The sequence below is a fragment of the Ictidomys tridecemlineatus genome, chromosome 6, assembly GCF_052094955.1.
Source record: "Ictidomys tridecemlineatus isolate mIctTri1 chromosome 6, mIctTri1.hap1, whole genome shotgun sequence".
In the NCBI taxonomy this organism is placed as follows: domain Eukaryota; kingdom Metazoa; phylum Chordata; class Mammalia; order Rodentia; family Sciuridae; genus Ictidomys; species Ictidomys tridecemlineatus.
In genome coordinates, this window is record NC_135482.1 from 158,663,279 (window position 1) to 158,680,630 (window position 17,352).

At 32.4% G+C, this 17,352-nt stretch overlaps 1 protein-coding gene across 15 annotated transcripts in view; it reads right to left on the reverse strand.

Annotated features, from left to right (window-relative positions):
- Positions 1–17,352, reverse strand: part of Tsc22d1 (TSC22 domain family member 1) — a 114,443-nt gene that overhangs the window by 69,608 nt on the left and 27,483 nt on the right. For 2 of the 15 annotated variants that reach the window (XM_078015969.1, XM_078015965.1), the window contains 3 exons: positions 15,440–15,510; positions 14,121–14,290; positions 12,342–13,250 (listed from right to left, as the gene is read on the reverse strand). The exons of 5 other annotated variants lie outside the window; for them this stretch is intronic. In XM_078015969.1, coding sequence (XP_077872095.1) covers positions 13,233–13,250; positions 14,121–14,290; positions 15,440–15,510 — 259 coding nt within the window. In that variant the 3' untranslated portion in view covers positions 12,342–13,232. Of the gene's footprint in view, positions 1–12,341; positions 13,298–14,120; positions 14,291–15,439; positions 15,511–17,352 lie in introns of those variants that run through there. 8 more of the 15 variants (XR_013423357.1, XR_013423355.1, XM_078015970.1 and 5 more) reach the window with 6 other exon arrangements.

Here is a 17,352-nt window from a genome sequence, read left to right on the forward strand (position 1 = left end):
GCCAAAACTCAGTATGCTACATGACCTCTTAGTGAGCTTGAGACTGCCCTACAATACCTATGATGTTACAACACATGGGTGGTTTCTAAGGACACTTGAGATCCTAAGTCTGAGACTGCTAGGGTAAGAGTTCTGTTAACCTCACAGTATCAGATAATTTTAAAAATACCAATTTAGGCAACATGGCTTCACAAATTTGACATACATAATTATCAGTTCACACTACTAAAAATCCACAGGACCTATTTCTTCTTAATCTTTCATTGCTTGTTTTTCAGGACCAAAATAGCGTTCTAACAGCACTAAAGTAGCACTAAAATGTACCTACTTATATGTGGATTTCCCTTACTACATCTGGATATCTCAAAAACTGCCGCCATCTTTTTTTATTAAAACATTCATTCAATGCCTACTGTGAGTCAGTCAGGTGCTAAAAAGCATAACAAACAAGATACACAGGATTCAAGGGTTCAGGAAGTGAAGCAGTAAATAGACCAATGTATGCCTTAAAATCGAGAAAAATAATGAGGGTATCAAATCTAATGTTAAAGAATGAAAATGAGTAGATGAACTGGATGTTTAGATATGATAACGAGAGAAGGAATCTCTAAAGAGGAAACATTTAAATTGAGATCTAAAAATGGGATAAGGGGGTCTGAGGTTGTGGCTCAGTGATAGAGCACTTGCCTTGCACACATAAGGCACTGGGTTTGATCTTCAGCACGATATAAAAATAAAGAAAGAAAGAAAGAGGGGGTAAGGGACATTGAAGTCATTAGAAATCCCCCAAGGTAGCTAAGAAATTCATAGATTGAATGAAAGAAGCCCAAGATGGTTGGAGAGCAAAAGTGGAGGTAGAGCTGGAGGAAAAGATAGGGCCAGATCATAGGCATGTTATTATCTATACAAAGGAAATCAATTTAGTAAGCAGGAGACAGCTATTTTATTTATGCTTTAAAAGCATAAAAAACTATATTCTCTAAAGAAAACAGAGGACAGGAGATAAAGCAAGAGCAGTAAAGCTATGGTAGCAGTTGGGGCAAGATGATGGTGGCTTGGAGAAGAGGTTGGTAGGTGGAGATATTGAGAAGGGGAAAGGTGTGAGATTTAGCAGGCAAATCTGATCTTTGACAATGAAACAATGACAGTTCACTGAAGAAAAAAGCAATCTCTTCAACAAATGGTTGACAAATACACATCCACATACTAAAACAAATGAACAGAAAATCTTAACTACATGTTGACTTTATTATACTTTTCAAGTCCAAACTATAAAATTTGTAGAAAATAGCACAGGAGCAAACATCGGGTTTGGAAATGAGTTTTTTAAAAGCACCACCAAAACTATGACCCATTAAAGAAAAAATGAAATAAGATGGATTTCAATAAATTCAACATTTTCTCCTCTGCAAGACACTGTTAAGAGAATGGAAATGAAAGCCAAAGAATAGGAGTAAATATTTGCCAAACACATGTCCTAATAAAGGACTGGTGTTCACAATATACCAAGAACTCTCAAAACTCAACAATAAAGTAGGCAACTAATTTTAAAATGGTCAAAAGATCTAAGCAGCCACCTCAGTCAAGATAAAGAGATGAAAAATAAGCACATAGATTTTTAACATTGTAGAGAAATGCAAATTAAAACAATGAAATATCACTACACACCTATTTGAATAGGCAATATCAAACACTAACAATACCAAATGCTGGAGAGAAAATGGATAATAACAGAACCTATGTTCATTGCTGGTGGGAATGCAAAATGGAACAGCCACTTGGCAGACTGCACTACAGAGCTAAGCATAAGTTTACCATATGACCTACCAATCACAAGAATATGTATTTTCCTAAGCGAACTGAAAACTCATGTTCACACAAAACCAGTATTCATACCTACTAAAAATGTTCTTCAGTAAGTGATTAACTGCAGGAGATTTGACAAATAAAAGGAAGCCACAAAAACAAAAACAAAAAAAACTCAACTGCTTATTACTAGTAAAAGAAGCCTGTCTGAAGAGGCTACATACTGCATGATTCCTAGTCTATGATATTCTGGGAAAGGCAGAATTAGGGAGACAGTAAAAAAATCAATGGCTACCACAGGAAGAATGCATTTTACAGGTTCATCACTGACTTGACACAGCTTAAGAACAAATCAGTGACCTTAAATGTATGTTGTTAGAAATTTCCTAAACTGAAAAACAAAGATATAGGGAAATAAAAAAGAAGAGACTATCTTAAAACTGTGGGAGATTTAAACGGGTATAATATACATACACTGGGAATCCAAATGGAGAAGAAATACTATTTGAAAGAATAATAACTGACAATTTTATTTATGACATCAAACTACAGATGCAGGAAGCTCAGAGAAACACAAAATAAGATAAATACCAATATTCTACACTTATCCACTATTTTGAAGCTGCAGAAAATCAAGGCTAAGTACTAAAAGAAGATATGGGGAGGGGTTGAGGGGAATCATCACTACATAGGAACATGGATAAGAATTATATCAGCTATTTCTTCAAAAGTCATACAAGCAAGATGATTGCTATGAAATATGTAAAGTATTCAAAAAAAAACCCCACACCAACCTACAATTCTGTATCAGTAAAAATTACCCTTGAAAAGTAAGAGAAGAAGGAAAAAAGATTTTCATAGACAAAAATGTAGGGAATTTGTCAATAACAGACCTGAGAAAAGGGAAATAATATAGGTCATAGATCTACATCACACACACACACACGCACATACACCACAGAAAAGGCAGAGCATTAGAGAAAAATTAAAAAGGTAAAATAAACCTTTTTATTTTTTAAATCTTAATTGACCTAACATAGATACATTCAAAATAATGACAGCAATAATGTGGATAATTACAGCATATGGAAAAGTGACACGACAAGGATGTCAGGGAGGAACTGTAAGTCTTATCAAGTACTTACAGTACCTATGAAGTAGTATAGTGTTATAGTCATAAATGTATACTGCACTTTAAGATTAGTGCAAATTCTAAAGTTTAACTGATATGCTGAGAGAAGAGATAAAATAAAATCATATAAAATGTTCAATTAATAGCAGAGAAGGCAGAAAAAGAAAACAAAATTTTATAAAAGTAACAAGTGTAATGGGAAGTTACAAACAAGCAAGACAAAGACAGATATTAATGAACTATAAATAATCAGCTTATATGTGCATAATTTAAATGTCTATTAAAAGATTATCAAGGAAGACAAACAAGATTCAAGGCTTGTTGTCTATAAGGCTTCAAATACAAGAACACATACTGATTAAAAGTAGAGAGAGAGAGAGACAGATAACACTAATCTAAAGAAAGAAAATGTAGCTCTATGTACTTCAGACAAAGCCAACTTCAGAACAAGTAAAATCATCAAGGACAGAGTATCAGATAATGAATGACACAGAGATCAGTACTCAAAAAGACATAAACCATCCTTATTGTGTATGTGTCTAACAACAGAACATCGAAATACATGAGGCAAAAGTGACAAATAAAAGGAGAAACAGACAAATCCACTGTTATAAACATCTAAATATCCTCTATTAGTAACCAACAGACCCAGCAGGCAGAAAATCAGCAAGGATATAGCTGAACTTAACAGCACTATCAATCAACAGAATCTGATTGACATCTATAGGCTACTTCATCCAACATCATCAAAATACATGTTCTTGAGCACACAAAGAACATTTATGCAGACAGACATTCTAGGCAATAAAAAACACATAATAACAAAAAGTTAAGCACAAATCCTGCTTTTAGACTACAATGGAATTAAACTAAAAGTTAACTACACACTTCCTAAATCCTGGAAATTCAACAACAAACCTCTGAAGATCAAAATGGGTCAAAATAGGGGAAATTTAAAAATATTTCAAGCTAAATAAAATTAAAACACAATTTACCAGAATTTTCGGGATGCAGCTAAAACAGTGTTTAACGGGAAATTTATAAAACTGAATGCATTTATTGCAGAAAAAAAACTTAAAATAATAGTCTAAAATTTCCCCTTAGGAAAATTAGAAACAGAAGAGCAATATAAACCTAAAGCAAAAAGAAGAAAGAAAAATAACAACAGTTCAGAAATCAGTGAAACTGATGTCAGGAAAATACACAAAAGTCAACAAAACCAGTCAACTATTTCTTTAATGAAACAAAAACTTTGGCCAAGCTAACAAAAAAAAAAAAAAAAAAAAAAAAGCAGCCACAAAACAGCAACAACAACAACAACTAGAAACACAAGAGGTCATAAATACTGATGCCATAGACATTTAAAAGATAAGTATTATGAGCAACTTTAGGCCCACATATTTGCTAACTTAGATGCAACAAACCAATTATTTGAATGCCACAAACTAAACTCACAGAAAAATAAATGAAACAGACCTGCATTAAAGAAAATGAGTCAATAATTAGTAACCTTCCCAAACAGAAAGCATTAGACTCTGATGGTTGCACCTATAATTTAATCAAATATTTAACCAATTCTCTGTATCTTGATAAAGTAGAAAAAAGGAAATAATTCCTAATTAATGTAGACCAATATCCCTTAAGAACATTGATGCAAAAATCCTTGACAAAATACAATGAAATCCAATAATGTACAAAATATGAAGCATGACCAAATGAAATTTATTACATGTATGCAAGGTTGATTCAACATTCAGAAATCAATTAATAAAATCTACAGAATAATCACGATTCTTCAAGAAAAATCACATGATCATATCAATAAATGTATTTTGTAAGGGAAAACAGCATTTGGTAAAACTGAACAAAGATTGACAATTAGAAATGCAAGCAAACTAGGAATGGTGTTGAACTTCTACAAAATAATGAACAGCTACCAAAAAATTACATCTAGTATTTATTTATGAGAAACTTGATACATTCTAATACTAGGCACAGGACAAGGACTTGTCTTCCTATTTAAAGTCCTAGTTAGTGCAATAAACAAAGGAAATGAAAGGTATACATATTGAAAAGGAATAAATAAGAGTGTCTTTGTTCAAGATGAGTGCATTATGTTGAAAATCTCTAGCAAAGGAAAAAAAACCTGCAACTAAATTAGTTACTATTGCAAGGTTCCAGGATGTAAGATTAATATACAAAAGTTCATTACTTTCAAATATACCAGCAATGAACTGGAAATTAAAAAACAACATTACATACATAAAAACCAAAAAAAATGAAAAACTTGGGTATAAATCTAACAAAACATGACCTTGTGTAACATTATATGAGGGAAAAAAAAACAAAACATGCTCAGAAAAAAATCAAAGATTTTTAAAACTGTTAAGATGAAACTTCTTCCTAAATTGACCATTAGAGTCAATGCAATCCCTAATTATTTTGTGGATACAAATAGACCTGAAAGTTTATATGCAAAAATAAAAGCTCCAAAAAGCCAGCACAATATTGAAGAACAATAAAGTCAGATGATTGACACTACGCTGATTTTAAGACCTACTAAACAGCTTCAGTAATCAAGACAATGTGTTACTGGCAAAAAAACCCCTAATCCATGGAAGTGAATAGTGTGTCCAGAAATAAAACCACATGGATATAGTGGAGTAATCTTTGAAAAGGAAGCAAAGGCAATTCAGTGGAAAAAAAAAGTATCTTTCAAATAAATGGTGCTAGAAGAACTGGACATCACATGCCCCACCCCCTAAACAAAACCCCAAATCAATATAAATACAAACCTTACAACTTCCACAAAAATTAACTCAAAACAGGTCACAGACCTAAAAGTGAAGCTGTAAAAAATAAAGAAAAGGGGAGGGAAATGCAAGGGAGAGAAGAAATTAGAATATGGGGGAAAAAAATCTAGGTGATTTTGGGTTTGGAAATGAGTTTTTAAATACATGACCAAATCATAACCAACTGAAGAAAAAACTGATAAGATGAACTTCAATAAAATTAAAAATTCTCCTCTGCAAGAGACTCTGTTGAAAGTATGAAAACCAAAGCAAGAGAATGGAGAAAATATTTACATGCATTTGATAAAGGACTAGTATCCAAAATATACAAGGAACTCTTAAAACTCAACAATAAGCAACTGATTTTGAAAATGGGCAAAAGACCTGAGCAGCCATCTCAGCAAAGATTAACAGAGATGAAAAATAGGCACATAAAAAAATGTTCAACATCATAGATCATTAAAGAAATGCAAATTAAGATGATGAGATAGTTCTACCTACCTATTATAGTAACCAGTATCAAACACTGACATACCAAATGCTGGGGAGAAAATGGAGCACAGAAATCATGTTCATTGCTGGTGGAAATGTAAGATGCAACTGGCATTTTGGAAGAGTTTGGCAGACTCTACATTACTGAGCTAAGCATGGGCTTACCATATGACACAGCAAAAGCATGAATAGGAACAAGGGTATTTCAATGGCACTTAAAACTATTTTGTATGATACTACAATGGTGAATTCAAGGCATTATTATATTTGGCAAACAAACTCTATGACATAATTGAACTCTAATGTAAACTACGGACTTTAGTTAATAATGCATCAATAGTGGTTCAACAATTTTAACAAATGTACAATAATGCAAGATTGTAAGAATAGGGAAAGCCTAGGGAGGGAGGAGATATGTGGTAACTCTGCACCTTCTGGTCAATTTTTCTATAAACCTAAAAACTCTTTTAAAAAGCCCATTAATGAACACTAAGTAGAATAACCCTTTTATTTGTTTTAAATACTGAGGTTCTATGTGAAAATTTCCTGAAAACATGCATTCTTTTTGCAAAGATATTTGACAATAATGTAATAGAAATTTTAGATTAATAGACCCACTTTTAATGGGCATCTTCACTGCCTACTGACTATTCATTTGCTGTCTTGGTCAGGTTTTGAAACCTGTGAGCTTCAACATCTTGTGTGTAAAATGGAAAAATCATCACCTTTCCCAGTTGGTTGAATTGAGTTAAATATATGTAAAGTGCCTAGGAAAGGTACATAGAGTAAACGCTTCTTTGTTTTTACTCAAAATTCTAATTCAGTTCTCCATATCCATGAGTTCTGAGTCCATAAATTCAACCTAAAGCAGATGAAAAATCTTGAGGAAAAAAGCTGTGTCTGTATGAAACATGTACAGGTCTTTTTTCCTTTTCATTACTCCCTAAACAGCCTAACAACTATTTACCTAGTACTTACACTGTATTATGTTATTTTTTCATAGTGCTGGGATTTGAACCCAGGCCTTGGGCATGCTTAACACTGAGCTACATCTCTAGCCTATATAAGGCATTATAAGCAATCTACAGATGATTTAACATATAAGAGGAAGATGAGCGAGGTAACACATGCCTGTGATCCCAGAAACTTGGGAGCCTGAGACAAGAGGATCACAAAGTTCAAGGGGAATTTTAGCAACTTAGTGAGAACCTGTCCAAAACACAAAAACAAAAAAGACTTGGGATATATTCAGTGGTAGAGCACTCTTGGGTTCAAACTGCAGGACCAAAAATAAAGTATATGGGAGGGATGTGTTACAGAAGACACTATGTTATTTTATAAAAGGGACAAGAGCAATTGTAGATTTTTATATCCATAGGGTTCTGGAACCAATTCCCTGAAGACACCAAGGCATAACTGTATATCCTATCTCAATCAGTGTTTTTCAAACAGGGGTATTAGAATTAGTACCCTTAGATGCACATTCAACCACTAAATAAACACCTCATATCTTCATGGATGTCATTTTAATATTTGGGGGAAAAGCTAAATATCCTAACTGGCAATTAAACAAAAGTGTTACACTGAATGTTGCTACGGTAGTGTTTGCATTATGTTTCAAAATGCAACACAAGACTATGTTTGCACTGGGTCTTTGGTCACTTTCTCAGATTTCCCAGGCTATTTCTTCACCATCTTCTGCTGTTATATATTCCAAACATTTTCATGGAAGTCATTCTAAGTTGCCTTTCATCCCAAATTTTAATTATTTTACTAAATACAAGTTCATTTTCTTCTCAATGCCAGTCACAAAAAAAGTTTGGCTCCAACAGCCCTAATTACCCTTAAATTTGCAAAGACAATCTGAAAAATAACATTTTATATTGCACAAGTCATGTAATGTAGAATTATTTATAGTTACTAAGTCAGAAGCAATAAAAGCAAAAATACCTTAAATGGAGATTATACTTTTATCTATGATTTCCCAAGATCTTAGCTATTACCTTGAGCCATTCTTTTACTAAATTATGCACATTTTAAGTCTTTACATAAACAGACTACTAGCCTTATTTAACATATAAAATATTTTGTCTTATCACTATAATTTCTCTGCCGAGGAGAATCATAAAATTAGGAGGTGCATAAAATCATGCATCTCACTGGATAAATATGTAAGGACAAAGTGGTATGACGACTCTATGGACAAGCATAAGGTCATGTATCCTAACAGCCCTGGAAGAGCATATCTGCATGATGCTGGTTGAGGGTTGCACATTAAGAGAAACAATGAGAAACTGAAGTACATTCAAAGATAAACAAAACTTTTAAGATCTCGGCTTCACAAATAAGAGGTAAGAACACAGGGATAAATAATTTATAGAAAAGAATTTGGACTTGAAACTGATGGGGAATTATTAATAGCTATCTTTAAGACTGTCATATCTGAAAGAGATCAGAATTCTGTCATCCAGAACTAGGATCAACAAGAGGAGGTAGTAGAGCAGTACCTGAGCTGGGTAGTCAAAAAAAAAACAAAAACAAAAACAAAAACTTGAGTCCTACAGACGATCTATCATTTACTGAGTTCAATACTATGCATGTGATGTGATGTTTCTAGATACCAATCATCTTATATGTAAAATGAGGGTGCTAAGCTGGATAATTTCTAAGGTGACTCTCAAATTAAAAAGGCATACGTGCAAATTCTCAACTTCTTACTCTCAGACCCTCCTGAACACGGAACCAGCTACCTCATGAAATGGTGGGTTGTATCACTAATTCATACTAACTTATTATTCTGTGCTGGATAAAGGGAAAAGTGAAATAAATAGCAAATTGTTTCAAGTTAAACCCAAATGTCCATAAGCTGCAGTTCTTATCAAAGAACTCAAACCTGAAGATTACTATGTTTTCTATACTATCATCCATTCAGTAAATTTTATCAGTAATTCCAGGAAAAAATCCTAATCTGTATTCCTGTCTGATCTATATTCCATATTGTAGCTTCCTTTATTTTTAGATAAACTAAATATTATATTAACACACAACTCTTTGAACCTACTTAATATTCCTTAGAAAATAAAACATTCCTCTCTTAATGATTGTACATTAGGCTACAATATTATTTTTTAATCTTTAGTAAAATTCCCAAGTTAGTGTAAGTTAATATTTATAAAATTCTCTAAATCAATGTCTCAAGCCAAAATAAAATAAGTCAAGCAATTATTTTCTAAGTCCTAAGTATCATTTAATAAAAAATAGGCACACATAGCCAAAATGAAGCAAGGCAATAATTTCAAGGAATGTGTACTCAAACTTTCTTTGCAAAGCACGCATATTTTTATAGTGCTCAAGGCTTAAGAAATACTAAGTTAAATATGTATTATAAATACTACAAGAGCTAAGGTAGGTGATACCTTGTATTATCAGAGGCTACATACACCCCAAAGACATGTTTCTTGATGCATTCCATACTCACACAAAAACAAATCTGTGATTTGGCCATTTCTGATCTCTGGGAGTTTTAAGAATAAATCATTTCCCAAATTCTACATCTGTCCGAAACAGCAAGGATATCTGTTATATCTGATAAAGTTTACTTTGTCAACAGACATTATATTGAACATATTTTGAACATTTTTCTACCTAGGCCATACCTTACCTCGAGCAGAGATCCCTTTGATCATTATTTCTGAAAACTCCGATGCATACTTCACAATTCCCTAACATTTACTGCAGTAATATAATCATCTTAGATGCACATATTAGTGGGTAAAAACTCAGAGAACCTCTGTGCTTCTTCTTGAAACATTCACATTTTAGGGCTAATATGGAATATTTTAATAGAAAAAAAACAACTGAATTTAAATAGTAAAAATTTACTTAGGACATCTAAGCACTGACATTTTGCTCAACTGTTTCATGACAGCATAGGAAAATAAGATATGTGGACATATTTACAATAAGCTCTAAGGTCAGTACGTTGCAGGCTTGTGACTTTTTAAAACATAAGCTACCAAAAAATAAATCAACCTTTGTTTCCTCACTAAAAAACAATCGAAACAGACTTTTATACTATAGTTCGTCTAATCAATGATGGTGACACCATAAGCTTATGTTCTTATACCTTGAAGACATAATGATAATAAGTCAAGTTCCAACATTCTGCAACATTTTTATTTTGAAGGCTATTGATAGTATAGGGAGTCCATGTAAGAAAAATTACTTATCTTTGCAATATTTCTGAACTTTCTGATGCAGGATATTTTTCATCCCCACCTCCATTCCACCCTTTACACATTTATAGGAAATGCTTATAAATTTTTGGATTCAAGAAAATACACCCTTCCAATGAAATATATCTGTAAACCTTTTAAAAGATTTAATTATAAAAATAGAACTTTTGTTCACAGAATCATTAACTGATCTTTTCCAAACTTACCAGATTAATAAAGGCAAGAATTTTGCCTTCCTTTCCTCTGCCCCAATACAGCAATTATTCCAAGTCACTTTTATAATTCTCATTTTTTCAGAGCATAATTTTTTGGGAAGTCAAATTATCACATTTTAATCCACAGGTTGACATTAATGCCATTTTCATATCTTGACTAGGACCCCATCTTAATGTTATTTAAAATTGTTTGGAGTCCATTTCTTGTGTAACTTTGTTCAAATCTAAAAGGAAATCCTCTTGCTTCTAGCAGATCCTAACATAAAAAAGTAAAGTCTTCCAACAACTTCATTTAAATAAGTTTATGTAGCTATGAAGATAAGAATCTTAATTAAAACAAATTTTACCCTTTTCCATGCCTGTTTTGATAAGGTTAAAACAAGAGACTCGAAATCAAGATTTCTCCTTCTACAGCCACTTGTTCAAGTAGAACATTCAATACAAAACATTTTTCTTCTTTTGATAACAACTCTCACAAGTTGAGTAGTTCAATTTCCAGATGTTCTTTTTCTTTTTCCTCTTTTTTTTTTGAGTAGAGGGACTACATGCTATTTTTTAAGGGGTATATTTTGATCATTTTAGTCTTTAAAAATTTGACCATTTACTCCTGATTATTAACTCAAAAGTTTTAATGATCAAAGGGCTTTATCTTAAAAAAAATTATGACACACGAAAGAATCGAATGTATATTCAGGAAACACTTATGAGGAAGACATATAAAATTAAAATACACTTTATAATACTGTAGCAGTGTTCACTTTCTACTCCTGAAACAGAAATAAGCCATTTGTCAGTAAGTGCATTTTTTCATGGAAAAAATATTTATTAGTTTTCAAATGATCACATAATACAAATATTACAATTAGTCATTCTAGAAAAAAATTAGCTTATATTAATATTCATAAACACTGAAAAAATATAGGACTGCATATTGTGACATGAAATTATTTTTAAAAATCTGAAAGGAAAATGCATCAAACTAAAAGTTTAAATAAACAAATCAGTTCACATTAATATACAAAAAATTCACTTTTAAATAGCTTCAAGTGGCATGAGATAAATAGAAATGCACTTACATTTCTTTTGCACACTTTAAGGAACAGAGCTAAAATTTAATTAAAGCATGAGATTAAGAGATTAAATTTCTTTTCATCTTCAGAGGTGAAACAAAAATCTAATAATCTCACAGGCAGGCCATAAAATGGTTTAAACCTTGGTTCAAAAATTCAACTAACTTAATCTGAAGCAAAAATTTCACTTTTGGTTTACTGAGTGCATTCTAAAAATGTTGGGTAGTTGTTTCTGAGTTTATACGTGTTTGTAAACCAACTGTCTTATTAACATTTAACAAAAAAACCAAGTCAGGAATAAAAGGCTGTAATCATTTATGGGAATTTAGAGTTCTTTGGGGGAAATTTCAGTTCAAATTGAGATTTTAAACTTACTTTTAAGTACTACACTTATAAAAATTTATTTATAAATAATGAGGAAAAAACAAAGAGTTTTCAAATTTAGCCAAGAAGGACTAAAGGCCAGGTTACATTTTAGCAAATGTGGCTTCTAAAATCTTTGATATTCCTAAAACATTTCAGTTGCTTACATATTAGTAATTCTAGAATTTCTCTTCTTAAAAATTCATATCAAAATAAAACAAATCAGCAGCATCAGATGACTTTTAAAAAGTTCTTTAATAGCTTTTGACTGACCAGTTAATAGACCAAAAGAAACAAACATTTTGATAACTGTTTCTCTTGACTGACAGTTGGGATATGTATTTTGCAACATGTATTCACACCTATTGGCTTATTCTAATATCACAACTTGCCCTTGCTCTGTAAATTACTGCTATGTGACAGCATCATTCAAACTTTAGCTTGCTTTCAGTGTAGAACAATACCTCAAGTTTAATAGGTATTTATTACTTTAGAAGACAGACCAAGCTACTCTGATCTCAAAAATGTCTCTTCTATTTCTATACTACAGTTTTGTTGATTTGACAAATAAGAATAAGGCTCAAGATCAGCAAAAGATGAGCTAAAGATTAAAACTAATATTAAAAGTAATTCTGAAGTAATTAAGAAATTCAACCTTTGTTTATTTGTTCTTTTCAGTGCCAATAACAAAAAAAATTCATGACTTTTTTTGGATTTCCTATACTATTTTAAAAAGTTTGCCTACTTCATTAAGGTGATTTTCAGTCCCACAAATCTTATAAATGAAACATACAGAGAGCTGCTTTAAAAGAAAGGAATCTCTCAAGCTTCCTCTATTTCAGTCTTCTGAATAGAAAGGAATATTTTCATGGCCATGTAAAACTCCAATCTCAAAAGATTATTTCATTATTTGAGCCTTTTCATTTTCGGACAAGAGTAAACCAGAGTAAATCTTAAAAGTTTATAAATAACAAGATCAGGTTGCTCGCTCATCCTTGTGTCTTCTACACATATTGCATGGATCCATTCACCACTGCCTTCCAAACTGCAGGTGCTGGCATGTGTGACAGATATCATCCATGAAGGCTCTGCTAGAAGAATTCCTTTTGCTGAAGAAGTATGATGTTTTACCAGTTGAAAGAAATCTGGGCAATTAGAGAACAAATAAACCGGTCTCCCATTATCAAGATACCTGGAGTCACAGAAGGAATCCACCAAGGAAAAATGAAAACTTGCCACAGGCACCAAGTTCACATTCTACCCATTGTAGATAATAAGAACTTCCTGGAATCAAATCCTACCCTTGGCATCAAAGAAACTAAGAAAAAAACCATCTTAATGCCATGGGGAAAATCTAGCAAAAGGCTCTTCTACTACAAATAACATTATTCCTCAGAACTAGAAAACTACTTTTGAGTATAATAAATACAGTTTTCAGGGATATTATATCCTGAAACTTATACTCATTTGGTAATGAAACCTGGATTTGATAGTAAAACCATAACAGTACTATCATTGCATCTTCTAAATGATCTAATAATAAGTCCTAACATTTGAGGTAGGAAAAGACCAAAAAGTTCTCACTAACAGGGTAGGATAACACTTAGACATCTGACTGTATAAATTAAGAGATTTCAGATGTCCAGCTTGCCCAAAGATGAAATACAGAACTTTTCGAATTATTAGAATGTAAAAGAGCACTTAGAAGTCCACTATTACCATAAAGGCTACAATGGGTAAATACTCCTTTTAAAAATTCCTGTGGACTACACAGGCATTCACCAAATCACGTGCTCCAAATCATCTACTGCTTTAATTATCTGGAGAGAAAATTAAATAAACTTAAGTTTTCTATTTTGGAATGGGCACTACTTTGCATTCAGAAAAACAAACAGATTGTAGCCCCACCTGGTTCTTAATATGAACCCAAGGATTTTTACCAATAGAATAAAATGGGCAATGGAAGGACACTCCAATCTATAAATAAACCCAAGTAAATAATGGAAAGCACCCACTTGTTTATAATCCTTTCCCACTCTCTCCAGAAGCTGGATATTCTGTCTCCAAGGGTTCAGTAGAGAAAGTGGACCCCTGACGTCAAAAGCTCTCCGTGGTCTTGGCTGAATCTGTGGTTCTAGGATCACTCCTTGCACCTCTGGTAGGAGAGAAGCACTGAAATAGAGAGCTGAATATAGATTTAAGAAAAAATTCTTATTAAGAAATTACATTCTCTGGTCATTTGAGTTTGTAATGGCTTATCCTCAGGACAAAAAGGAGCTATCTTTGGGCATACTTTCTTTAGTGCCTTCTTAATTTGAATTTTAGAAGTCTGTCACCACAAATGATTAATTCCTCAGTAACTATTAAGAAGGGATCTATTTTGGTCTAAGCCATAACACACTCTGTGACAAACCACTCAACTTCGAGTGGAAGATCGAAGCAAAAAAAATAATAAATTAGGACAGGAAACAAGACCATAGTTGTCTTTAAAGGGACAGGGAAAAGGCATTCAACCTCAGATATATCAAAGGAGTCCCAGTTAATTCTTCTGTCAAAGAGAAGAAGATGGATTGAAAGTAGAAATAGAATAATCAAGCATATTAACAGGAATGCTACTAAATTTCAGGAAGTATCAGAAGCTGAATTTGTTATCAGTTTTCAAGTCATCAGTAATTTAATAAGTCACAGTATAAGCCAATATCATAGCAATACAAGGCTAAACCTGCATTTTTAAAAGCTATGACTACTGCCCCTGAAAAGGGCTTATTCATCAAGCATTCATCTTTAAAACTGGGAGGACAGAATAGTGGACATAGGTAACACAGATTCAAAATCTTTTTTAAAATGCAAGACCATTTTGTTTTGGGTCAAGATGGATCAGGAATAATAATTAATGGCTAGAATGTAGAAATTAAAGCAGTAAGACATATCCAAATAATAGATGATGGTAAAGATATTGAAAAACAGTTAGCTTTATTACAGAAATAAAGTAAATAGAGAGAAGGAAGGTCAAAGCACATAGCATCTGATCAAGGAAAAGCTGAAAGGAGAATAAGACAGGCAGATATGTATTTAAAGCTATGGGGACTGTAGGATAAATGTTAACAGTGTTGCCTCTGCAAAACAGATCAATTATACTTTGTGGTACAGAGTGATATATCCCTATTAAATTTCAGATCTTATTCTAAATAAAAAGGTGCTGCATATCCCTAAATCAATGGAAGGTAGTCACTCACAGTGTCCTATTCATGAGACATTATATTTTGGGATAAATAAGAAAATAAATGCTACCAAGTAACCTCCCTCTCACACCAACTGGTTATTATTTCCTTACCTGTTAGTGGACCGAGGACTGTGCTCTCTTGTTCTCTATCAACCAACCAACAAAGGTTCTTAGTCTCAGCACTAAGAAAGTAGCAACCAACCAAAGTTAGTGTTTTAATGCCTTCACTTTCTCCTGGCTCTGGCAGCCAGTTTGGAAATGTACCCAAAGCTGAAAAGGAATGGTTATTCCATTACCTAACAACATTTAGACTAAACTTTTTAAAAGCCTGAAGATGAAAAGAATGAGCTAACCCTTCTGCTTAGGAACATATCCAACTCTGTAAAAATGAGAAATAAAAACAATTTGGCCTAAGAAAACTTATGAATTTAACCGTCAAATCTGTAATTTCAAAAAATTAAAAGAAATGAAAAAGGATATCTGAAAGAGTCAAGGAGGTGAAATTGCCATCTAGGCAAGAGGTATCAAATAAATAACTATGAAAGCATTTCATGAGCCTAATCGGCAGCTATTCTTTCATTTAAAGTTTCAAATGGATTTTAAGCTCTAGAGTCTCCTAATTCTGAAGAAACTTTATTTTTAGATCAGTAGGTTTAAAAAGGTATTTTACATTATTATCACAAAGAGGCAGTAGATAAGGGATGAGAGGAAAGAAACCCAAATTAGAAAAAAAGATTTGAATACTGAATATCTCAAAGAATGTTCTTCAATTAGATAGTTCCCAAGAAATCAAAAAATAAATAAATAACCCAAACAGATTAACAAAGTATTCCACAGCTGGAGATCTTAAGGGGTAGCTCTTTAACACATGGCAAAGGCTTAAAATTAGTAAACCAGAGCTATCTTATATACCTTTTCACTGTACCTACATGGTGCAAATAAGCCCTACAAAATGTTTTTAAATTATTAAACAATCTTCCTCTAGTCTTTCTAATCACTTTCTTGACAAACCATTCCTTTTCATATATAGTAATATTTCAACATAACCCATAAGAATTATTTGATTACCAAATAAAAGAAACCAAATTAAAACTTAACTACAGCGATTAAGATAGTTAAAAACCTATTCAGGAATTACAAATAAGATATGATCTTCCAAATTTCCCAGTTTCCCTCCAATTCTTAAATACAAATCAGTAATACATATAGCTAAATGAAAACAGAGAGAAAATGTTTTGGAAAAGTCTATTTTGAACAGGAAATACACTTGGTAATTTTTTTTCAAGTTTACAAACCTACTTCACTTTGAAAAACAACTCCCCAAAAATATCTTGCTCAGATTAATATTAGGCTAAAGTTTACAACTTCTTCTTCAGCAGAAGCTTTACGTTAAACAACTCCAAACCTTTGATTTATTTATTACATCCCACAGAATGAATGTTAAAAATATAATCAATTTAGATTTAAAAAGCGAATGTTTTTAAGTTAGAATATAGAGCAAGTTGTATAAATACAAGAGCTAGGTAGAGATATGGATCCATTTATAAACTCCCAATTCAGATCACACCTTCAGAATATAACTTCTTTATTTTGCCCAAAGTATCAAAACTTCAACATATTCAGAAATAAACAGATTTCTTAAGTAAAAATTATTCTGAAATTATCGAGGATAGATTTCTCTTGTTTCAACAGTTTATAATTTATGAAAACTTTGAATTTGATAATCTATCATTTACACAGAAAAATATAGAGGCACTTTCAAAACAAGGTCATCATTCAAACAAGAAAGGGTAGCTGTTGTGAGAATATTATTAATGGAGGTTCACAAAAATGATACAGTAACACCTTAACTAATTCTACTTTAATAAGCAGCATTCTTCTGTGTGATATTTTAAGATGAGGAAAAAACAAAAAACTGTGCACTGGAGAACTAATAATCCAACTACTAAGGTAAACTTCAAACCAGAGCTAACAAAATCAGCAATCTGCCAGTACACAAATAAAATGATTTTAACTTTTTCCAT